Here is a 25,881-nt window from a genome sequence, read left to right as displayed (position 1 = left end):
GTAGAAATTAACCTCTAAAAGATATTTATAGTCAACAATATGTTAAATTTGACAAAAATAACCCCTGCTATGGCGCCTACCTGTCCCCAGGGTACTGCAAAATGACTCGACAACGATCCGGTTAACAGAACACCAGTCTAGGCTCAACCGGAGATAATGCCTGCTGCCTTCTCAGCTGGAGCAAAGTGCGCGTCTGAGCGCGCAAAAACAAGCCCCGCCTATCATGGTCGATGATCGCATAGGACTGAACAACCGCATGGTGAAGCGGTTTAGAGTATAAGCCATGTGGATTTGTTTTACCCCTAAGGACACACAAAATACTGCCATACCGTTTATTTGCACACACAAAAACCGTAAGGCTGCCCCCAGTGTCCCTTTATATTGCTGTTAAGCCCATTATAAATGCTTGCCCAATATGTCAATAAAATAAATTAAGCACAGGTTTCTCAGTAATACCCTTTGTTTACAGGTCTACTGCTTACCCCTTCCCTTGCAGGGAAAAACTCAGCCAGTTCTGATATACCAAGTCTCCTCGGAAATAAAGGGCTGCACATACCTCAATGCTGCTTGTAGCATGAAACTGTTCTCCACACTGAAGATGTCTCTTGTATTACCTTTAGAAGCTCTGTGTGAACCAACATGGATCTTAGTTACATCTGCTAAGATCATCAACCTCAGGGCAGAAATCTTCTTGCATATCTCCCTGAGGAAAATAGTACTCATCGGTACCATTTAAAAATAAAAAACTTCTTGATTGAAGAAACTAAAACTAACACCTCACTTTACCTCTTCCTATTACTAACACAGGCAAAGAGAATGGCTGGGGTTGGAGGGAAGGGAGGAGCTATATATACAGCTCTGCTGTGGTGCTCTTTGCCACTAGCAGGAGGATAAAATCCCACAAGGATGAAATCCGTGGACTCGTATCTTGTAGAAGAAACAAACTTCTCACAGGCGGTCTTACTTTGAAACCTATTATGTACCCTTGAGAAACAATGTTCTGAATCCAATGATTTTGGATTGAATTGATCCAAACATCCTTGAAAAATCTTAGTCTGCCCCCTACCAGCAGAGCTGGAATGAGGGCCGCATCTTCATGCGGACTTGGGGGCTGATTTAGATCTTTTAAATGGCTTGGATTTACTCCAGACTGGAGAAGGCTTCCAATTGGAAACTGTTCCCTTAGGGGAAGGATCAGGTTTCTGTTCCTTACTTTGTCGAAAGGAACGAAAACGGTTAGCAGCTTCAAATTTACCCTTAGATTTTTTATCCTGAGGCAAAAAAGCTCCCTTCCCCCAGTGACAGTTGAAATAATTGAATCCAACAGAGAACCAAATAATGTATTACCTTGGAAAGAGAGAGATAGCAACGTTGATTTAGAAGTCATATCAGCATTCCAAGATTTAAGCCATAAAGCTCTTCTAGCTAATATAGCTAAATACATATATCTGAAATCAATTCTAATGATATCAAAAATGGCATCACAAATGAAATTATTTGCATGTTGAATTAACTTAACAATGCTATACACATTATGGTCTGGTACTTGTTTCGCTAAGGTTTCCAACCAAAAAGTTGAAGCCGCAGCAACATCAGCCAAAGAAATAGCAGGCCTAAGAAGATGATCTGAACATAAATAAGCCTTCCTTAGATAAGATTCAAGTTTCCTATCTAAAGGATCTTTAAAATAAGTACTATCTGCCGTAGGAATAGTAGTACGTTTAGCAAGAGTAGAGATGACCCCATCAACTTTGGGGATCTTTTCCCAAAACTCCAATCTATCAGAGGAGTACAGCTTCTTAAACCTTTTCCCAAAACTCCAATCTATCAGAGGATACAGCTTCTTAAACCTTAAAGAAGGAGTAAAAGAGGTACCCAGTCTATTCCATTCCCTCTGAAATAGCATCAGGAACTGGAAAAACCTCAGGAATAACTACATGAGGTTTAAAAAACGAATTTGAACGTTTACTAGTTTTAATATCAAGAGGACTAGTCTTCTCCATATCCAATGCAATCAACACCTCTTTCAATAAGGAACGAATATACTCCATTTTAAATAAGTATAAGATTTGTCAGTGTCAGTATCTGAGGCAGAATCTTCTCAACCAGATGGATCCTCATCAGAGATAGATAAATCAGAATGTTGTTGGTGATTTAAATATTCATCAATTTTATGAGAAGTTTTAAAAGACCTTTTACATTTATTAGAAGGTGGTATGACAGACAAAGCCTTTCTGAATAGAATTAGAAACAAATTCTCTCACATTAACAGGAATATCCTGAGCATTAGATGTTGAAGGAATAACAGCAGGTAATGGATTACTACTAATGGAAATATTGTCTGCATGTAAAAGTTTGTCATGACAACTATCACAAACTACAATTATCTATTTCCTTATATGACAGTTTCAGGAATGGTAAAAAAGGCAAACAAAATAAGCCTCTGGAAACCAGAAGTAAACATAAATGAAAACTTAAATAATGTCAAAAGTCTGGCGCCAAGTATGACGCCCACAACTGACAAAATAACAAACACAAACGTCATAGATGACGCAATTACGTGAAAATTCTCGGCGCCAACTAAGACGCCGGAAATGACGATATAACGTCAACAAGCGTAATTCTCGCGCCAAAAAAGTCTTGCGCCAAGAATGATGCAATAATTTATAGCATTTTGCGCACCCGCGAGCCTAACAGCCCGCAATTTAGAAAAGAAAGTCATTTTGAAAATTTCAGGTAAGAATTTTTTTTTTTTTTATATGCATTTCCCAAAATGAAACTGACAGTCTGCAAAAAGGAAATATACTGATAAACCTGAATCATGGCAAATATAAGTACAAACATATATTTAGAACTTTACATATAAAGTGCCAAACCATAGCTGAGAGTGTCTTAATAAAGGAAAACATACTTACCAAAAGACACTCATCTACATAGAGTAGATAGCCAAACCAGTACTGAAACGAGAATCGGCAGAGGTAATGGTATATAAGAGTATATCGTCAATCTGAAAAGGGAGGTAGGACATGAATCTCTACGACCGATAACAGAGAACCTATGAAATAGATCCCGGTTAGCATGACCATTGCATTCAATAGGTAATACTCCCTTTACATCCCTCTGTCATTCACTGCACTCTGAGAGGAACCGGGCTTCAGCATGCTGAGAAGCGCATATCAACGTAGAAATCTAGCACAATCTTACTTCACCACCTCCATAGGAGGCAACGTTTGTAAAACTGAATTGTGGGTGTGGTGGGGGGTGTATTTATAGGCATTTTGAGGTTTGGGAAACTTTGCCCCTCCTCGTAGGAATGTATATCCCATACGTCACTAGCTCATGGACTCTTGCCAATTACATGAAAGAAAGCTGTTCTATGGGCAAAGAGGGGTTTTTACCTAAGGTTGTTTCTCTACTCACAATATTAATCAGGAGGTTGTTCCGTCTTTTTGTCCTATTCTTCATTATGGAGAGGCTCTCTCTTAATGTAGTCGTTGTTAGAGTTTTAAAGTCTATCATCATGCTACCAAGGAATTTCGTCAATCTATTTCCTTATTTGTTCTACATTTTGGCAAGTGCAAAAGTCAGGAAGCCGCCACTGTTATCCTATCCTTCTGGCTCAGAAGTTTGTTTCGCTTAACAGCTCTCATCCGGGCGTTGTCTTCATCCCAGGCTTTTAAGAATGAGGTTTCAGTTGAGCAAATTTATGAAGCTGCTGCTTGGTCCTCATAGCATACTTTCACAAAATTTTACCAATTTAATGTTTTTTTGCCACAGCAGAGGCATCTTTTGGGAGTTAGGTTTTTCAAGCGGTGGTGCCAGGTATTTAGGACTGCCTTCTCTACCTTTCCCTCCCTATTCATTCGTGTCCTCTACAGCTTGGGTATTAGTTTCCCATAGGTAATGAATGAATTTGTGGACTCTCACTGCTATTAGAAAGAAAACAATTTATGTTTACCTGATAAATTCTTTTCTTTCTTGGCAGTGAGTCCATGAAGTTCTGTAGTGGCGGCAGTCTTTTGAAGAGATTATTTTATAGGGAACTTGTTCTCTATTTTATTATCTCTGCTAACTTTGAAAAGTTATAGGATTTTTTTTCCATTCTTTACCCTAAATGTTTACTTCATACCCCTGCTTTTATATTGAAAAAGAAGAAAAACAGAAAGCAGCGCTTTATCAATTAAACATAAAATGTGACAATGTTACCAGTAGTCTTAAATACAGACTAATCCTCTGTGGAACTTAGAGGGATACGAGTGTTTCCACCCACAGTTAAAGTTCTTTCAAATCGATCCTAATGCAGCCACTCTCGTCCTGTGTCTCTCTCCCCACACTGGATAATGACGTGATGCAAAAAAGCTGTGAAGTAAGAACAGCGTAGAAGAACCGAGATTCAAGGTAGCAGATTTATTAGCACATATACAAGACACAGTACAAATCCTACTTACAAACGGTAGGTTTAAAAGAGCCCTTCACAATCTATGATGTGACCAATTCTTTATCCGGAAACAAGGAAGACCACAGCCTGCTTGTACGTCTCACTGTTCCGTCTGAGAGCTGCACACAGCTTGGGTCACGATGGGAGGCTTTATCCGATCCCTTCTTAGAAAATGTAAGTAGCTCGACGCGTTTCCCCCGGTGTACGCCCGGGCTTTCTCAAGAGCAAGATCGGATAAAGCCTCCCATCGTGACCCAAGCTGTGTGCAGCTCTCAGACGGAACAGTGAGATGTACAAGCCGGCTGTGGTCTTGTTTCCGGATAAAGAATTGTTCACATCAGATTGTGAAAGGCTCTTTTAAACCTACCGTTTGTAAGTAGGATTTGTACTGTGTCTTGTATATGTGCTAATAAATCTGCTACCTTGAATCTCGGTTCTTCTGCGCTGTTCTTACTTCACAGCTTTTTTATATTGTAAAGCCCACCTTAGCCCAGGGGTGCATATACAATCAGTCATCTCCCCGAATAGTCTGATTTATTTTGATACATACTAATTGCAATCCTTATCTTACTTTGCCTGGACCAATAAAGTTAACAAGCATAGATTTTTAATGGGTACAACTCGTAGATTGATGATGTTGAATATAATATAGTTATGACTATAAGAGGTCCAAAAGGGACTCCCCTCCCCCCATACTCTCTGTGATGTACTGCACAAGATTCATTACAAGAAATTAAAGAAACCTATCCGTTGGCGATGTTCAAGCCTCATATCGGTTTCAATTTTGGATTGTAACATAAAAATAAATTAGGTTGGTTAATTATTCTTATGCACAATAGTGTTGAACCATACATTAGTTGTGTTGTCATTGGTTGTAAATATCTGTATGTGAACAACTAATGATACCGTTAGTATTTATCTGTTGTTTTTTGGAACCTCAATAAAAATATAAAATATGGGGAAAAAACAAACACTAGAAAAGAAAACAAATCTTGATTATTGGAAAAAATAACCACATTTTTTTTATGTATAGATTTTTTATTTATTTTAACAAAATAAATAATATTGGGGGGGTTTCTGTGTGTGAATGGCCTCCTCATTTTTAACTTTTTTGACATTTTTTTTTACCAGGAAACTCATTCTTACTCTCTAGTCTCTTTATTGAGGTGCAGAAATTTGGCACAAGCAGCTACATGGATTGTAATGTTTGTTTAATTTAATGTTGATTAAAAGTTAGTTGCAAGATGCATACTAAATAAAAAAAAAAACTTGCTACACATGCATGGCAGAGTATGGGTTAAGATTAAGACTTCAAAGGATTCTGGATAAAAAAAAGTGCCTATGGGAAAATAAATGGAAATCTAGAAGTGAAGGTATTTGCATACATACAAGTTACCCAGAATCCTTTGCCTCAACAATGATTCAGAAGCCTAAGATAATGGATTATTGCGAGCAAGAAACATAGGGTAGAGTGGTTTTATTTTGGCAAAGGGAATATTCCCTGCCTTTACAGTGCACATTCGTAGTTGAAGCGATACCACTAACACATCTCCTGATTTTTAAACTTTTCTAAATCGTATACGTCTGACAGATAAGTTAAATAATTTTAAATTGATCCCCCCTCCCTATATAACACAAAAATAAAAAATAAAATGTGATGGTCTTTTTGGCCAAGCAGACCTATTGGGGGGGGGGGGAATAAAATGTGCTAAAAATACAATTAAATATTTTATAATAGCCCTCAAAAAGTATTAGTTGGAGTTAGTGAGAAATGTTTTTTTTTTAAGAGTATAAAAGAAATGTATATACAATTTACAGCTGCCTTTAAAAAACATTTTCAACAGTAGGACAAGTGCAGGAGAAAATACCTAAAAGCACCACACAGCTCACGCAATGTACTTTGGTAGTTTTGAGCTTATGCATGTAACTATCTACACACAACACTATTTCAACTGTGCTGCTCCCACCGCGTCATACAGATCAAATCACTTACGTTCGCATCATGTGATGCCCACTTATTTTAGAGCAGAAATAATTTCTGTATAAAATGTTTTAAATATTCATTGTTTGGATCTATTCATATTTACAATATGTTCTCCAATAATTTATGTGAAACATTGTCTCTCTGTATTTTAATTACTCTTTACAAATACCCTTTGTAATACATTGTGAGATCAGCTGACAGTGAAATGCAATCACCCTTTAAGTAAAAGGATCTTTTAAGGTGTTTAAAATGCAGTTGTCCTCTGTTTTGCCAATTATTTTCATTCACCTTCATTTAGAAAACATCTAAAGAATATAAACAGAACCCTCAAGATATGATACACATGCACATATGTATTTTATGCCTTTTTTTTATCCAAAACAAGGGATTTCATCTAATTAAAAGCTACTTGAGGGATAGTTTAATAGCAGCAAAAACCAAAACATGTTAGTTTTCATTTTTATATAACCATTCTCTGCCAAAATAAAGCTCAGACACAGAGGAGGAATGGTTTCCTGTAAGTGAATATATGATTGGAAATTGGGGAGTGCAGATGGGGGGGGGGGAGACAATCTAAAAGAGACCCTTGAAAGAATCCAGATTAAATGCAGTATCCAGGAGACGCTTCAGTTCAGTTGTGTGGGTTTTCTTATTGCCAGTAGCTGGGGCAGCTGCAGGTTCACGTCCAGCGTACCTGAAATAAGCAGAGAGAGAGAGAGAGGATTGGCCTTGATAGTATTCCGTGATCACTTATAAACTCAACACTATGTATGAATATCACCATCTATTTCTCTGTATCCCCAAAGTTGTTAAGACAGATTACAGAACTTCCACTACAACAGAAGAAGTATGGGCAAGTAAATGGAAAATGAGATTTAATACGGGAAAATGCAATGTTCTACATTTTGGAAGTAAAAATAAGCAGGAAACGTATTATTTAAATGGTACAAGACTTGGCCAAATACAGGAGGAAAGGGATTTGGGGGTAGTAATAGATAACAAGCTAAAGATGGGTGCACAATGCAGGGCAGCAGCTTCAAAGGCTAATAAGATACTAGCATGTATTAAAAGAGGCATTGATTCAAGGGAGGAAAGCATAATTCTGTCACAATATAATGCCCTGGTAAGACCTCACCTTGAGTATGGAGTGCAGTTCTGGGGACCAATCGCAAAAATAGATATTGCAGAACTAGAAAAAGTTCAGAGAAGGGCCAAAGCGCTAAGGAGATTGGAGAATTTAACCTATGAGGAGAGGCTAGCCAAACTGGGTCTGTTTACTTTAGAAAAAAGGCGCTTGAGAGGTGACATGATTACTTTATATAAATATATTTAAGGCCCATATACAGAGATGGCAGAAGCTCTGTTTATTCCAAGAAAATTGTTTCCGACAAGAGGTCACAATTTAAGGTTGGAGGAAAGGAGATTTAATCTCCTGCAACGGAAACGTTTTTTCACTGTAAGAGCAATAAAATTGTGGAACTCATTACCAAAAGGAGGTAGTGAATGTCAATACCCTAGATACATTTAAAAATAGTATGGATACATTTCTGTATATAAACAAAATTCATGGATATGATTGCTAGTATTAAATGGGTCACCTTTTAGTGGTGTTATTTAAGCTTAACTGGAGCTTTTTGTAAGTATTTTAGATTTGTATAGGTTAAACTCGATGGACTTTGGTCTTTTTTCAACCTTATCTACTATGTTACAATGTATGTAACAGTGTAAATATTAGAGGTGGGGGGAGGACATACTACACGTCTAGTAGCTTCCCCCTTCCAGGCATGATAATGTATTTTGGGAGAAAACTCTCTCCACAGCTCCCATATGCATGCTTTAACTTTTTGTAAAGGGATGGATACTAAATAAATGCTATAGGCCAAGCAAGGTTGCACAAAATGAATAGCCCCCAGGCTACTGCACTTCGCTAGACCCATAATGCTGCATAATGTGAGATTTTTTTATTTTTTATTATTATTATTATTATTTGGGCGCACTGCATCAAAACAAACACAAAAAATAAATAAAAATGCTACCCTTGCCAAGGGCTCATTGTCACCATTTCATCATTAAATGGGAAGACAAATACTATAAAACTCTGTTCAGCCTTCCCTTTTTTAAGCATTCTTTGTAATTCTCACCAAACAGGTTTTTTGCGGTGTATTGTGGTACGTAGCCTGGGCTTCACATAGTCATAATATCCTTGGTTTTTATGCTCTTCTTGGCACCAAACCACCTCGGCATTGGGGTACTTATTTACTTCCTGTTCCAAGAGGTCGAATGGGAATGGAGACAGCTAGAATGGGTAAGAAGGAAAAATTATGAGTCGCCATTATTTAAAAGAAAAAACAAGTGATGATTTACCTTTAATACTTTTCACACTGCCCTAATGAAGCCCTTACACTGTCATATCATCAGGATCAGGACTGTGCTAACCACTCGATCATTGTTTTTTAATTTAAAAGGAATAAATTGAATGTTAGATGATTTATCCCCATACTGTAAAACAGTCTAATTTAATTAATAAACAGAAATAGATCATAAAACATTATTGTATCTATCAACCACATAGCAGTAAGTGCTAATACACTACCACATACAGGGAAAGTGAAATATGACAACTTTTTTAAACTGGGAGAAATTATGTAGGTGGCCAACAATACTTTAAATCAAAACCTTTTTTAAAATAAATAAAATACAATTAACTAAATAATATTGCAATGTATTATTTTCATTATTATTATCCAATGCGAGTGGCAACCATAGGCTCTAAAGGTGATGGGAGACACAACAGAATACACAGCAGGGATCAGTCTACATATTTTTAGGAATAATAATAAATAAAGTGTATTCATTGTATAGCCAGTTTTAAAGCGACAGTAAACACAAGAGTAATTACAAGACATTTCTGTTGTATTGCTATAGAATTATATATCGGCCAAGTATTAATGTTTTTTTTAAAACAAATTAACTTCCTTTTACTGCAATTATTTTACAGTAGCCAAACTCCACCCACTTTTTGTCTTATTTGGAGGAGCCAATCTGGGCTTTAGTTCCTAGACAAGGCTAACCAAGGCCATAAAGTTAGTATAAAGTTAATTGTTTTGCAGTTGTCATGGGAAAAAAGCCAATATGGGGCAGATATTTAGCAGAATTAGCCTTGAGAAGTCAGCAGGTGCATTCCAAGTTCTGATAATTAGAAAATTGCTCAGTAGTCAGCACTAAAATACATGAAAAGGAGCCAAAATAAATCATAAAAATATATTGTAAACGTGTTTCATTCTGCATAACTAAATATTTATATAAAAAGCTCAAGATGTTTACTATCCCTTTAACTTCTTGGCTGCCAGTGAGTATTACAACTCTGTCTGGCAGCTAAGGTGTTACTTTTCCTTAAAACAAAATAAATTACTCTTTAACCGTTAACTGACAAGAGTAGTTAATAAACAAATATGGTTCTGAAGGAAGGGAATGGTGGGGGACCTCATTTTTATTATCCAGTGTAAAACGCTGTTCATGTACACATAAAAAAGGGGAACTTTCAAATTGATATAAGTTGCTTCGATGTTTGGCACTGCTACAATAACTAATGATGATACCACTCAGTAAACCGACAGAACCAGTTTTGTGGCTAATTTTTGTATTTAATCATTTATCAGAGAATATGGACTTCACTTCTTATCATTGTTTTCTTAGCAAGAATGTATGTTAAGATGCCAGCCCATTTTTGGTGAACAACCTGGGTTGTTCTTGCCAATTGGTGGATAAATTCATCCACCAATAAACAAGTGCTGTCCAGGGTTCTTGACTTTCTGTTTCAAATAAAGATAGCAAGAGAACAAAGAAAAAATTATAATAGGAGTAAATTAGAAAGTTGCTTAAAAATGCATGCTCTATCTGAATCACAAAAGAAAAAATTTGGGTTCAGTATCCCTTTAAATATTACAGCATGTAATAGCACTACTGACCCTCAAAGTCTGTGTTTTTAACTCCTCGCAAACGTGTTAAATATAGTAAAAGTCCTGTTCAGTAGCCACAGATAACTGCTGGCCCTGAGCCAGCACACATTGGCGGGTTGTGCGACGGCCACAACCTACTAAATTGTTCTTGTCTTATGCTTACTAGAAAGGCCAAACATCTAATTAATCTCTCTATAATAATTGTTAACATCTCATATTTTTTCTCACCTGCTCCACGCGTGTGATGGCCACATCAGACTCCATGCCACGGGTACTCCGCTCCTTGGTTAACTCATAGTATATCTTTCCTGTGCAGAAAAGCAGACGCTTCACCCCTGAAGGATTTTGGGAGGCTGGCCCAACATCTGGGATAATTCTCTCAAAGTGAGTGCCTGGGAAACAGGATGGATCGAGACACTTTAATTTGAGCTAAGGATAGTCTTTAAAACTAAATAATAATAATCTGTACCCATTCATTACATAAATCACTGTTGCCTGCATATAGGCTCTGAGGGGTGTTTGTAAATGGAAGAAAGCCTTAATTCTGTGCACACTCAATATAACATGACAGCATTTTCTAATCCAACATCTCTCTCCTGCACATTATAAAAGGGATATCAACCACTAAATACATTTTATAAGCATAGCATTCAGGTTATTCCTGCCTCCCTCTAGTCTAGCTTTCGCTGCATTCCAGTGCTGACTTGTTTGCACATATGCACCAACTCTACTTTAGATACCTGTAGTGTAATCTAGATTCCAAAATGGCAGCACTCATAATTAGATGGAGGTGAACAAAATAAATTTAGTGTTTAATTTTCCTTTAAAAAGGACATGGAAATCCAAATTAAAACTTTCATGATTCCTTAGCCTTATTATACTCTCATTGAATGGAGCCAAGTTTCAACAAAGGAGACCAAGAGATAGTGATATCACAAAGTTTAATTTGGGGTTCGATTTAACTTTAAGGATCCAGGCAATAGTATTATGAGTTAATATTATTATTGAGTGGTATATTATACTTTATCGTATGTCCATTGTGGGTGGGGGGAGGTTGCTAATGGTGTTTCCTCTCACAGCTATGATGATCAGATGATGAATAAGGGCATGGCCACACTCTTCCAGGTAACCACAGCATTGTCATGGCAACTGTATCTACAACATGAACATAACTAACAACCATCTAAGTTTCACGGATATATTTATTTTTTTCTTTTACTCTTTTCTACTAAAAGTATGCATGCCTAACTTGGTTCAGTGATATACCTGTATTTATTAACCCTAACTGTGAACAAACATAAAACCCCTTATTAAAGGGTCCATATGCAGTTTCCTACTTCTGCCTCAGGAGATTTCACTCTACAAAAATACCTTTCCTCCCCCTCGAACTCCCTCACACAAACCCTTTTGTAGTGGGTCCAATTATAAGGGTTAGAAAGTATAATATAGTCTATTGGGGTGTGAAAAAGAAAGATCACTGATAAAATAAGATTACTAAAATAAAGCATGGAGGAAAAAAACTAAAAAGGTGTTCCAACAATGTGACTGCAAAATCTAGTACAAAATCTGTACAAAATCTGTACAAAATCTAGATCTGCCCTGTACAAGTGAAAAACTGGCCTGTGCACAAGTTTGTATTTTTTATTTATAGAATATACTATTTGCTCCCAAAATAAATATTTTATTTCCTCTGCACTAGTGAACTCCAGGTGACTTGATGAGTAACAGGAAGAAAAACATACTTTAAAACAAATCAAAAGAAAAAACAGTGCAAGAGAGACATACAGTCAGGAAGAAAAAAATACACAAGAACAAACAGGGGCACAAAAATGACTAGGGGAAGGGACAAACATATAAACTTAACCAAGGCAAGAGGCTGAACAATAATGGATTAAAGGACCATTTAGATGTGATTTCAAAAAGGGACTTCTACCAATGCTTAAAACCTCATTCATCAATGTTTTTTTGTGGTTAAAACATAATTTATGCTTACCTGATAAATTTATTTCTCTTGTAGTGTATCCAGTCCACGGATCATCCATTACTTATGGGATATTCTCCTTCCCAACAGGAAGTTGCAAGAGGATCACCCACAGCAGAGCTGCTATATAGCTCCTCCCCTAACTGTCATATCCAGTCATTCGATCGAAAACAAACAGAGAAAGGAGAAACCATAGGGTGCAGTGGTGACTGTAGTTTAATTAAAATTTAGACCTGCCTTAAAAGGACAGGGCGGGCCGTGGACTGGATACACTACAAGAGAAATAAATTTATCAGGGAAGCATAAATTATGTTTTCTCTTGTTAAGTGTATCCAGTCCACGGATCATCCATTACTTATGGGATACCAATACCAAAGCTAAAGTACACGGATGATGGGAGGGACAAGGCAGGATTAAGCGGAAGGAACCACTGCCTGAAGAACCTTTCTCCCAAAAAACAGCCTCCGAAGAAGCAAAAGTATCAAATTTGTAAAATTTGGAAAAAGTGTGAAGCGAAAACCAAGTCGCGGCCTTGCAAATCTGTTCAACAGAGGCCTCATTTTTAAAGGCCCAGGTGGAAGCCACAGCTCTAGTGGAATGAGCTGTAATCCTTTCAGGGGGCTGCTGTCCAGCAGTCTCATAGGCTAGGCATATTATGCTCCGAAGCCAAAAGGAAAGAGAGGTTGCCGAAGCTTTTCGACCTCTCCTCTGTCCAGAGTAAACGACCAACAGGGTAGATGTTTGACGAAAATCTTTAGTTGCTTGTAAGTAAAACTTCAAGGCACGGACTACGTCCAGATTTTGTATAAGATGTTCCTTCTTTGAAGAAGGATTAGGACACAATGATGGAACAACAATCTCTTGATTGATATTCTTGTTAGAAACCACCTTAGGTAAAAACCCAGGTTTGGTACGCAGGACTACCATATCTGCATGAAAAATCAGATAAGGAGAATCACATTGTAAGGCAGATAGCTCAGAGACTCTCCGAGCCGAGGAAATAGCCATCAAAAACAGAACTTTCCAAGATAAAAGTTTAATATCAATGGAATGAAGGGGTTCAAACTGAACTCCTTGAAGAACTTTAAGAACCAAGTTTAAGCTCCACGGGGGAGCAACAGGTTTAAACACAGGCTTAATTCTAACCAAAGCCTGGCAAAATGCCTGGACGTCTGGAACCTCTGCCAGACGCTTGTGCAAAAGAATAGACAGAGCAGAAATCTGTCCCTTTAAGGAACTAGCTGATAATCCTTTGTCCAAGCCCTCTTGGAGAAAAGACAATATTCTAGGAATCCTAACCTTACTCCATGAGTAATTCTTGGATTCACACCAATAAAGATATTTACTCCATATCTTGTGGTAGATTTTCCTGGTAACAGGCTTTCGTGCCTGTATTAAAGTATCAATGACTGACTCGGAGAAGCCACGCTTTGATAGAATCAAGCGTTCAATCTCCATGCAGTCAGTCTCAGAGAAATTAGATTTGGATGATTGAAAGGACCTTGTATCAGAAGGTCCTGTCTTAGAGGCAGAGTCCATGGTGGAAAGGATGACATGTCCACTAGGTCTGCATACCAAGTCCTGCGTGGCCACGCAGGTGCTATCAGAATCACTGATGCTCTCTCCTGTTTGATTTTGGCAATCAGTCGAGGGAGCAGAGGAAACGGTGGAAACACATAAGCCAGGTTGAAGAACCAAGGCGCTGCTAGAGCATCTATCAGCGTTGCTTCTGGGTCCCTGGACATGGATCCATAACAAGGAAGCTTGGCGTTCTGGCGAGACGCCATGAGATCCAACTCTGGTTTGCCCCAACGATGAATCAACTGAGCAAACACCTCCGGATGAAGTTCCCACTCCCCCGGATGGAAAGTCTTACGACTTAGAAAATCCGCCTCCCAGTTCTCCACGCCTGGGATATGGATTGCTGACAGGTGGCAAGAGTGGTACTCTGCCCAGCGAATTATTTTTGAGACTTCTATCATCGCTAGGGAACTCCTGGTTCCCCCTTGATGGTTGATGTAAGCCACAGTCGTGATGTTGTCCGACTGAAATCTGATGAACCTCAGTGTTGCTAACTGAGGCCAAGCCAGAAGAGCATTGAATATCGCTCTTAACTCCAGAATATTTATTGGAAGGAGTTTCTCCTCCTGAATCCACGATCCCTGTGCCTTCAGGGAATTCCAGACTGCACCCCAACCTAGAAGGCTGGTATCTGTTGTTACAATTGTCCAATCTGGCCTGCGAAAGGTCATACCCTTGGACAGGTGAACCCAAGACAACCACCAGAGAAGAGAATCTCTGGTCTCTTGATCCAGATTTAGCAGAGGGGACAAATCTGTGTAATCCCCATTCCACTGACTCAGCATGCATAATTGCAGCGGTCTGAGATGAAGGCGCGCAAATGGCACTATGTCCATTGCCGCTACCATTAAGCCGATTACCTCCATACACTGAGCTACCGAAGGGCGCGGAATGGAGTGAAGAACACGGCAAGCATTTAGAAGTTTTGATAACCTGGACTCCGTCAGGTAAATTTTCATTTCTACAGAATCTATAATAGTCCCTAAGAAGGAGACTCATGTGAGTGGGGATAGAGAACTAATTTCCTCGTTCACTTTCCACCCGTGCGACCTCAGAAATGCCAAAACTATCTCTGTATGAGACTTGGCAACTTGAAAGCTTGACGCCTGTATCAGGATGTCGTCTAGATACGGAGCCACTGCTATGCCTCGCAGTCTTAGAACCGCCAGAAGTGAGCCCAGAACCTTTGTAAAGATTCTCGGGGCTGTAGCCAACCCGAAGGGAAGAGCTACAAATTGGTAATGCCTGTCTAGAAAGGCAAACCTTAGAAACCGATGATGATCTTTGTGAATCGGTATGTGAAGGTAGGCATCCTTTAAGTCCACTGCGGTCATGTACTGACCTTCTTGGATCATGGGTAGGATGGTCCAAATAGTTTCCATTTTGAAAGATGGAACTCTGAGGAATTTGTTTAAGATCTTTAGATCCAAAATTGGTCTGAAGGTTCCCTCTTTTTTGGGAACCACAAACAGATTCGAATAAAAACCCTGTCCTTGTTCCGTCCGCGGAACTGGATGGATCACTCCCATAACTAGGATGTCTTGCACACAGCGTAGGAATGCCTCTTTCTTTATCTGATTTGCAGATAGCCTTGAAAGATGAAATCTCCCTTGTGGAGGGGAAGCTTTGAAGTCCAGAAGATATCCCTGAGATATGATCTCCAACGCCCAGACATCCCGAACATCTCTTGCCCAAGCCTGGGCGAAGAGAGAAAGTCTGCCCCCTACTAGATCCGTCGCCGGATAGGGGGCCGTTCCTTCATGCTGTCTTAGAGGCAGCAGCAGGCTTTCTGGCCTGCTTGCCTTTGTTCCAGGACTGGTTAGGTTTCCAGGCCTGCTTAGATTGAGCAAAAGTTCCCTCTTGTTTTGAAGCGGAGGAAGTTGATGCTGCACCTGCCTTGAAATTTCGAAAGGCACGAAAAACATAATTTATGTAAGAACTTACCTGATAAATTCATTTCTTTCATATTAACAAGAGTCCATGAGCTAGTGACGTATGGGATATACATTCCTACCAGGAGGGGCAAAGTTTCCCAAACCTTAAAATGCCTATAAATACACCCCTCACCACACCCACAAATCAGTTTAACGAATAGCCAAGAAGTGGGGTGATAAGAAAAAGTGCGAAGCATATAAAATAAGGAATTGGAATAATTGTGCTTTATACAAAAAAATCATAACCACCACAAAAAAGGGTGGGCCTCATGGACTCTTGTTAATATGAAAGAAATGAATTTATCAGGTAAGTTCTTACATAAATTATGTTTTCTTTCATGTAATTAACAAGAGTCCATGAGCTAGTGACGTATGGGATAATGACTACCCAAGATGTGGATCTTTCCACACAAGAGTCACTAGAGAGGGAGGGATAAAATAAAGACAGCCAATTCCTGCTGAAAATAATCCACACCCAAAATAAAGTTTAACAAAAAACATAAGCAGAAGATTCAAACTGAAACCGCTGCCTGAAGAACTTTTCTACCAAAAACTGCTTCAGAAGAAGAAAATACATCAAAATGGTAGAATTTAGTAAAAGTATGCAAAGAAGACCAAGTTGCTGCTTTGCAGATCTGGTCAACCGAAGCTTCATTCCTAAACGCCCAGGAAGTAGATACTGACCTAGTAGAATGAGCTGTAATTCTTTGAGGCGGAGTTTTACCCGACTCAACATAGGCAAGATGAATTAAAGATTTCAACCAAGATGCCAAAGAAATGGCAGAAGCTTTCTGGCCTTTCCTAGAACCGGAAAAGATAACAAATAGACTAGAAGTCTTACGGAAAGATTTCGTAGCTTCAACATAATATTTCAAAGCTCTAACAACATCCAAAGAATGCAATGATTTCTCCTTAGAATTCTTAGGATTAGGACATAATGAAGGAACCACAATTTCTCTACTAATGTTGTTGGAATTCACAACTTTAGGTAAAAATTCAAAAGAAGTTCGCAACACCGCCTTATCCTGATGAAAAATCAGAAAAGGAGACTCACACGAAAGAGCAGATAATTCAGAAACTCTTCTAGCAGAAGAGATGGCCAAAAGGAACAAAACTTTCCAAGAAAGTAATTTAATGTCCAATGAATGCATAGGTTCAAACGGAGGAGCTTGAAGAGCTCCCAGAACCAAATTCAAACTCCAAGGAGGAGAAATTGACTTAATGACAGGTTTTATACGAACCAAAGCTTGTACAAAACAATGAATATCAGGAAGAATAGCAATCTTTCTGTGAAAAAGAACAGAAAGAGCAGAGATTTGTCCTTTCAAAGAACTTGCGGACAAACCCTTATCCAAACCATCCTGAAGAAACTAATATTCTCGGTATTCTAAAAGAATGCCAAGAAAAATGATGAGAAAGACACCATGAAATATAAGTCTTCCAGACTCTATAATATATCTCTCGAGATACAGATTTACGAGCCTGTAACATAGTATTAATCACGGAGTCAGAGAAACCTCTATGACCAAGAATCAAGCGTTCAATCTCCATACCTTTAAATTTAAGGATTTCAGATCCGGATGGAAAAAAGGACCTTGTGACAGAAGGTCTGGTCTTAACGGAAGAGTCCATGGCTGGCAAGATGCCATCCGGACAAGATCCGCATACCAAAACCTGTGAGGCCATGCCGGAGCTATTAGCAGAACAAACGAGCATTCCCTCAGAATCTTGGAGATTACTCTTGGAAGAAGAACTAGAGGCGGAAAGATATAGGCAGGATGATACTTCCAAGGAAGTGATAATGCATCCACTGCCTCCGCCTGAGGATCCCGGGATCTGGACAGATACCTGGGAAGTTTCTTGTTTAGATGAGAGGCCATCAGATCTATCTCTGGGAGCCCCCACAATTGAACAATCTGAAGAAATACCTCTGGGTGAAGAGACCATTCGCCCGGATGCAACGTTTGGCGACTGAGATAATCCGCTTCCCAATTGTCTACACCTGGGATATGAACCGCAGAGATTAGACAGGAGCTGGATTCCGCCCAAACCAAAATTCGAGATACTTCTTTCATAGCCAGAGGACTGTGAGTCCCTCCTTGATGATTGATGTATGCCACAGTTGTGACATTGTCTGTCTGAAAACAAATGAACGATTCTCTCTTCAGAAGAGGCCAAAACTGAAGAGCTCTGAAAATTGCACGGAGTTCCAAAATATTGATCGGTAATCTCACCTCCTGAGATTCCCAAACTCCTTGTGCCGTCAGAGATCCCCACACAGCTCCCCAACCTGTGAGACTTGCATCTGTTGAAATTACAGTCCAGGTCGGAAGAACAAAAGAAGCCCCCTGAATTAAACGATGGTGATTTGTCCACCACGTTAGAGAGTGTCGAACAATCGGTTTTAAAGATATTAATTGAGATATCTTCGTGTAATCCCTGCACCATTGGTTCAGCATACAGAGCTGAAGAGGTCGCATGTGAAAACGAGCAAAGGGGATCGCGTCCGATGCAGCAGTCATAAGACCTAGAATTTCCATGCATAAGGCTACCGAAGGGAATGATTGTGACTGAAGGTTTCGACAAGCTGTAATCAATTTTAGACGTCTCTTGTCTGTTAAAGACAGAGTCATGGACACTGAATCTATCTGGAAACCCAGAAAGGTTACCCTTGTTTGAGGAATCAAAGAACTTTTTGGTAAATTGATCCTCCAACCATGATCTTGAAGAAACAACACAAGTCGATTCGTATGAGACTCTGCTAAATGTAAAGACGGAGCAAGTACCAAGATATCGTCCAAATAAGGAAATACCACAATACCCTGTTCTCTGATTACAGACAGAAGGGCACCGAGAATCTTTGTGAAAATTCTTGGAGCTGTAGCAAGGCCAAACGGTAGAGCCACAAATTGGTAATGCTTGTCTAGAAAAGAGAATCTCAGGAACTGATAATGATCTGGATGAATCGGAATATGCAGATATGCATCCTGTAAATCTATTGTGGACATATAATTCCCTTGCTGAACAAAAGGCAATATAGTCCTTACAGTTACCATCTTGAACGTTGGTATCCTTACATAACGATTCAATAATTTTAGATCCAGAACTGGTCTGAAGGAATTCTCCTTCTTTGGTACAATGAAGAGATTTGAATAAAACCCCATCCCCTGTTCCGGAACTGGAACTGGCATAATTACTCCAGCCAACTCTAGATCTGAAACACAATTCAGAAATGCTTGAGCTTTCACTGGATTTACTGGGACATGGGAAAGAAAAAATCTCTTTGCAGGAGGTCTCATCTTGAAACCAATTCTGTACCCTTCTGAAACAATGTTCTGAATCCAAAGATTGTGAACAGATTTGATCCAAATTTCTTTGAAAAAACGTAACCTGCCCCCTACCAGCTGAACTGGAATGAGGGCCGTACCTTCATGTGAACTTAGAAGCAGGCTTTGCCTTTCTAGCAGGCTTGGATTTATTCCAGACTGGAGATGGTTTCCAAACTGAAACTGCTCCTGAGGACGAAGGATCAGGCTTTTGTTCTTTGTTGAAACGAAAGGAACGAAAACGATTGTTAGCCCTGTTTTTACCTTTAGATTTTTTATCCTGTGGTAAAAAAGTTCCTTTCCCACCAGTAACAGTTGAAATAATAGAATCCAACTGAGAACCAAATAATTTGTTTCCCTGGAAAGAAATGGAAAGTAGAGTTGATTTAGAAGCCATATCAGCATTCCAAGTCTTAAGCCATAAAGCTCTTCTGGCTAAGATAGCCAGAGACATAAATCTAACATCAACTCTAATAATATCAAAAATGGCATCACAGATGAAATTATTAGCATGCTGGAGAAGAATAATAATATCATGAGAATCACGATTTGTTACTTGTTGCGCTAGAGTTTCCAACCAAAAAGTTGAAGCTGCAGCAACATCAGCCAATGATATAGCAGGTCTAAGAAGATTACCTGAACATAGATAAGCTTTTCTTAGAAAAGATTCAATTTTTCTATCTAAAGGATCCTTAAACGAGGTACCATCTGACGTAGGAATGGTAGTACGTTTAGCAAGGGTAGAAATAGCCCCATCAACTTTAGGGATTTTGTCCCAAAATTCTAACCTGTCAGGCGGAACAGGATATAATTGCTTAAAACGTTTAGAAGGAGTAAATGAATTACCCAATTTATCCCATTCCTTAGCAATTACTGCAGAAATAGCATTAGGAACAGGAAAGACTTCTGGAATAACCGCAGGAGCTTTAAAAACCTTATCCAAACGTATAGAATTAGTATCAAGAGGACTAGAATCCTCTATTTCTAAAGCAATTAGTACTTCTTTAAGTAAAGAGCGAATAAATTCCATCTTAAATAAATATGAAGATTTATCAGCATCAATCTCTGAGACAGAATCCTCTGAACTAGAAGAGTCCAAAGAATCAGAATGATGGTGTTCATTTAAAAATTCATCTGTAGAGAGAGAAGATTTAAAAGACTTTTTACGTTTACTAGAAGGAGAAATAACAGACAAAGCCTTCTTTATGGATTCAGAAACAAAATCTCTTATGTTATCAGGAACATTCTGCACCTTAGATGTTGAGGGAACTGCAACAGGCAATGGTACATCACTAAAGGAAATATTATCTGCTTTAACAAGTTTGTCATGACAATTAATACAAACAACAGCTGGAGAAATAGCTACCAAAAGTTTACAGCAGATACACTTAGCTTTGGTAGATCCAGCAGGCAGTGGTTTTCCTGTAGTATCTTCTGGCTCAGATGCAACGTGAGACATCTTGCAATATGTAAGAGAAAAAACAACATATAAAGCAAAATAAATCAAATTCCTTATAAGACAGTTTCAGGAATGGGAAAAAAATGCCAAACATCAAGCTTCTAGCAACCAGAAGCAAATGAAAATGAGACTGAAATAATGTGGAGACAAAAGCGACGCCCATATTTTTTGGCGCCAAATAAGACGCCCACATTATTTGGCGCCTAAATGCTTTTGGCGCCAAAAATGACGCCACATCCGGAACGCCGACATTTTTGGCGCAAAATAACGTCAAAAAAATGACGCAACTTCCGGCGACACGTATGACGCCGGAAACGGAAATGAATTTTTGCGCCAAAAAAATCCGCGCCAAAAATGACGCAATAAAATGAAGCATTTTCAGCCCCCGCGAGCCTAACAGCCCACAGGGAAAAAAGTCAAATTTTTGAGGTAAGACAAAATATGATAATTTAAAGCATAATCCCAAATATGAAACTGACTGTCTGGAAATAAGGAAAGTTGAACATTCTGAGTCAAGGCAAATAAATGTTTGAATACATATATTTAGAACTTTATAAATAAAGTGCCCAACCATAGCTTAGAGTGTCACAGAAAATAAGACTTACTTACCCCAGGACACTCATCTACATGTTTGTAGAAAGCCAAACCAGTACTGAAACGAGAATCAGTAGAGGAAATGGTAAATATAAGAGTATATCGTCGATCTGAAAAGGGAGGTAAGAGATGAATCTCTACGACCGATAACAGAGAACCTTATGAAATAGACCCCGTAGAAGGAGATCACTGCATTCAATAGGCAATACTCTCCTCACATCCCTCTGACATTCACTGCACGCTGAGAGGAAAACCGGGCTCCAACTTGCTGCGGAGCGCATATCAACGTAGAATCTAGCACAAACTTACTTCACCACCTCCCTTGGAGGCAAAGTTTGTAAAACTGATTTGTGGGTGTGGTGAGGGGTGTATTTATAGGCATTTTAAGGTTTGGGAAACTTTGCCCCTCCTGGTAGGAATGTATATCCCATACGTCACTAGCTCATGGACTCTTGTTAATTACATGAAAGAAATTAGACTGTTTGGCCTTTGCCCCTGTCCTGAGGAAGGGTGTGACCCTTACCTCCAGTAATGTCAGCAATAATTTCCTTCAAACCAGGCCCGAATAAGGTCTGCCCCTTGAAAGGAATGTTGAGTAATTTAGACTTCGAAGTCACGTCAGCTGACCAGGATTTAAGCCATAGCGCCCTACGCCCTTGGATGGCGAATCCGGAATTCTTAGCCGTTAGTTTAGTCAAATGAACAATGGCATCAGAAACAAATGAGTTAGCTAGCTTAAGTGTTCTAAGCTTGTCAATAATTTCAGTCAATGGAGCTGTATGGATGGCCTCTTCAAGGGCCTCAAACCAGAATGCCGCCGCGGCCGTGACAGGCGCAATGCATGCAAGGGGCTGTAAAATAAAACCTTGTTAAATAAACATTTTCTTAAGGTAACCCTCCAATTTTTTATCCATTGGATCTGAAAAAGCACAACTGTCCTCAACCGGGATAGTAGTACGCTTTGCTAAAGTAGAAACTGCTCCCTCCACCTTAGGGACCGTCTGCCATAAGTCCCGTGTAGTGGCGTCTATTAGAAACATTTTTCTAAATATAGGAGGTGGGGAAAAAGGCACACCCGGTCTATCCCACTCCTTGCTAATAATTTCTGTAAGCCTTTTAGGTATAGGAAAAACATCAGTACACACCGGTACCACATAGTATTTATCCAGCCTACACAATTTCTCTGGTACTGCAACTGTGTTACAGTCTTTCAGAGCAGCTAATACCTCCCCAAGCAACACACGGAGGTTCTCAAGCTTAAATTTAAAATTAGAAATCTCTGAATCAGGTTTCCCAGAATCAGAGATGTCACCCACAGACTGAAGCTCTCCGTCCTCATGATCTGCATATTGTGACGCAGTATCAGACATGGCCCTTACAGCATCTGCGCGCTCTGTATTTCTCCTAACCCCAGAGCAATCGCGCTTGCCTCTTAATTCAGGCAACCTGGATAATACCTCTGACAGGGTATTATTCATGATTGCAGCCATGTCCTGCAAGGTAATCGCTATGGGCGTCCCTGATGTAATTGGCGCCATATTAGCGTGCATCCCCTGAGCGGGAGGCGAAGGGTCTGACACGTGGGGAGAGTTAGTCGGCATAACTTCCCCCTCGTCAGAATCTTCTGGTGATATTTCTTTTATAGTTAAAGACTGATCTTTACTGTTTAAGGTGAAATCAATACATTTAGTACACATTCTCCTATGGGGCTCCACCATGGCTTTCAAACATAATGAACAAGTAGTTTCCTCTGTGTCAGACATGTTTAAACAGACTAGCAATGAGACTAGCAAGGTTGGAAAACACTTTAAACTAGTTTACAAGCAATATAAAAAAACGTTACTGCACCTTTAAGAAACACACATTTTGTCAAAATTTGAAATAACAGTGAAAAAAGGCAGTTACACTAACGAAATTTTTACAGTGTATGTAACAAGTTAGCAGAGCATTGCACCCACTTGCAAATGGATGATTAACCCCTTAATACCCAAAATGGAATAATAAAAGACAAAAACGTTTTTTGTTTTTTTTCAAACAGTCACAACAACTGCCACAGCTCTACTATGGCTTTTTACCTCCCTCAAAAACGACTTTGAAGCCTTTTGAGCCCTCCAGAGATGTCCTGGATCATGCAGAGGGAAACTGAATGTCTCTGTCAGTATTTTTAGCTGCACAGAAAAACACTAAAAATGGCCCCTCCCACTCATATTACAACAGTGGAAAGCCTAAGGAAACTGTTACTAGGCAAAATTCAAGCCAGCCATGTGGAAAAAAACTAGGCCCCAATAAGTTTTATCACCAAATACATATAAAAACGATTAAACATGCCAGCAAAAGTTTTATATTACATTTTTATAAGAGTATGCATCTCTATTAATAAGCCTGATACCAGTAGCTATCACTGGCATTTAAGGCTTTACTTACATTAGTTCGGTATCAGCAGCAGCAAATTCCATCCCTAGAAAAATATTAACTGCACATACCTTATTGCAGGAAAACCTGCACACCATTCCCTCTCTGAAGTTACCTCACTCCTCAGAATATGTGAGAACAGCCATGGATCTTAGTTACTTCTGCTAAGATCATAGAAAACGCAGGCAGATTCTTCTTTTAAATACTGCCTGAGATAAACAGTACACTCCGGCACCATTTAAAAATAACAAACTTTTGATTGAAGAATAAACTAAGTATAAAATACCACACTCCTCTTACGACCTCCATCTTGGTTGAGGCTTGCAAGAGAATGACTGGATATGACAGTTAGGGGAGGAGCTATATAGCAGCTCTGCTGTGGGTGATCCTCTTGCAACTTCCTGTTGGGAAGGAGAATATCCCATAAGTAATGGATGATCCGTGGACTGGATACACTTAACAAGAGAAAAAAAGATTTTTGTCCAACAGTGTCCACTAGAATCAAACTCTTGTCCAGATGGTACTGGACTACTTTTATGGATTTAAAAGATCTATAAACACTCCAACGGTAGCTGTTGGAGAGGTAGTGGCGAAAAAGCAGACTGGGACAGACTGGGAAACCCTTGGCATTATACTATAGCATACATAAATAAAATACTATCCTCGTAAGTCCTAGTGGACTCGTGAATTTTACTCTTTCATAAATTACCGAAACTCAAAGACGAAGTCAAAACCTACTATATATTATGCTTAACAGTGCAAAGATACTTATACCAGAGAGATGGAAGTCCCCAGAGGTACCAACCTTAACTTTGTGGAAACAAAAGGTAGAAACCTTGCTATCGAGTTACCACTTTCTTAAAATAGGTAAAATCGAAACCCATGAATACATGACTATGAGATGGAATTTCACAAAAGATTGCTGAAATCATATACCTTCTTCTCCATATTCTTTACCTCCTCTCCCCTCTTTCCCCCACTTACCTGCCCCCTCCATGTGAGCATTTGTTGACTTCCCCCAACCTGACACATATACCAACAGCAGGGCCACTAGATCATTTCATTATTTATTTATTTTAAAATCTAAATATTTATCGCGTTATATCCTACGTTTTTTTTATCTTTAACTTGATATTTTGAAGTTAATCTCTAACACGTGCTTCTGAAAGGGGAGTGCAAACTGTTTGTGATATCTAAAATGCATACCAGGCTTACTACTATCCATATGGACTCACTATCACAAAAAGACAACTGATTAACATTGAGATGGAGTTTTGATCAAATAACTGATAACGGACTTCAGCAATATAACCTTATGTTATACTGAATCATATTGTATTATAGCAATTTTCTTCCAATAAAACCGTTAAAACAAAACAAAACACAACAACCTTATTCATCAATAATCAATCATAACATCTGCAAAATCGAAGTTGATGCTACCTGCCTTCAATTAAAACATCTCAGTCCAGTTATATCCCTCTGACCCATACATTTGTGGTCAACTCTTACCTGGCAACATGTCATCAAAGCTTGACCGGGCTTCAGGGTGACGCAGAAGTGATTTTGGAGTGAAGACAATCAACTAGTAACAATAAAATAAAAAAAAAATACAAAACATGTAAGAATTTAGACACCTGGTGCCCTGCTTAGACTATGTAACCAATGCACCCATTATATATAAAAGAGATTTGGGTTTACAGAGGACGTCTTTATGAGAGTAGTGATGTTACAAACATACAATACTCTGTATTTTCCCAATCTGTGATGTTATAATGCATTTTTATTGGCAAATTTATTTCCTATAGATATATAGGATATGATTGCTTGTGTTAACGGGGTCAACTTTTTAACAGGATTAATTTAAGATGAACTGGAGCTAATTCTAAGTATATTAAGATTTCTACTCGATGGACCTTCTGTCTTTCTTCAATCTCATCTACTATGTTAAAAAAAAATTTTTTATAAAATTATGCTTGCCTGAAAATTTCATTTCCATCGTGGGGAGGAGAGTCCATGGCTTCATTCATTACTTGTGGGAAAACAGAATTTATGCTTACCTGATAAATTACTTTCTCCAACGGTGTGTCCGGTCCACGGCGTCATCCATAACTTGTGGGAATATTCTCTTCCCCAACAGGAAATGGCAAAGAGCACAGCAAAAGCTGTCCATATAGTCCCTCCTAGGCTCCGCCCATCCCAGTCATTCGACC

The 25,881-nt window shown here is 39.0% G+C and overlaps 1 protein-coding gene across 1 annotated transcript in view; it reads right to left on the bottom strand.

Moving 5' to 3' along the window:
• Positions 1 to 5,455: 5,455 nt before the first annotated feature.
• The window catches only part of OGDH (oxoglutarate dehydrogenase), a 281,110-nt gene continuing 260,684 nt past the window's right edge, over positions 5,456 to 25,881 (bottom strand). Inside the window, exons 20-23 of the mRNA XM_053718145.1 lie at positions 25,181 to 25,253; positions 10,610 to 10,773; positions 8,564 to 8,718; positions 5,456 to 7,116 (exon numbers count right to left, since the gene is read on the bottom strand). Coding sequence (XP_053574120.1) covers positions 6,996 to 7,116; positions 8,564 to 8,718; positions 10,610 to 10,773; positions 25,181 to 25,253 — 513 coding nt within the window. The 3' untranslated portion in view covers positions 5,456 to 6,995. The remainder of the gene's footprint in view (positions 7,117 to 8,563; positions 8,719 to 10,609; positions 10,774 to 25,180; positions 25,254 to 25,881) is intronic.

The sequence above is a fragment of the Bombina bombina genome, chromosome 6 (genome assembly GCF_027579735.1).
Source record: "Bombina bombina isolate aBomBom1 chromosome 6, aBomBom1.pri, whole genome shotgun sequence".
Lineage (NCBI taxonomy): Eukaryota > Metazoa > Chordata > Amphibia > Anura > Bombinatoridae > Bombina > Bombina bombina.
The sequence above is the reverse complement of the archived record's forward strand: the minus strand, read 5'-3'. Positions and strand labels throughout refer to the sequence as shown.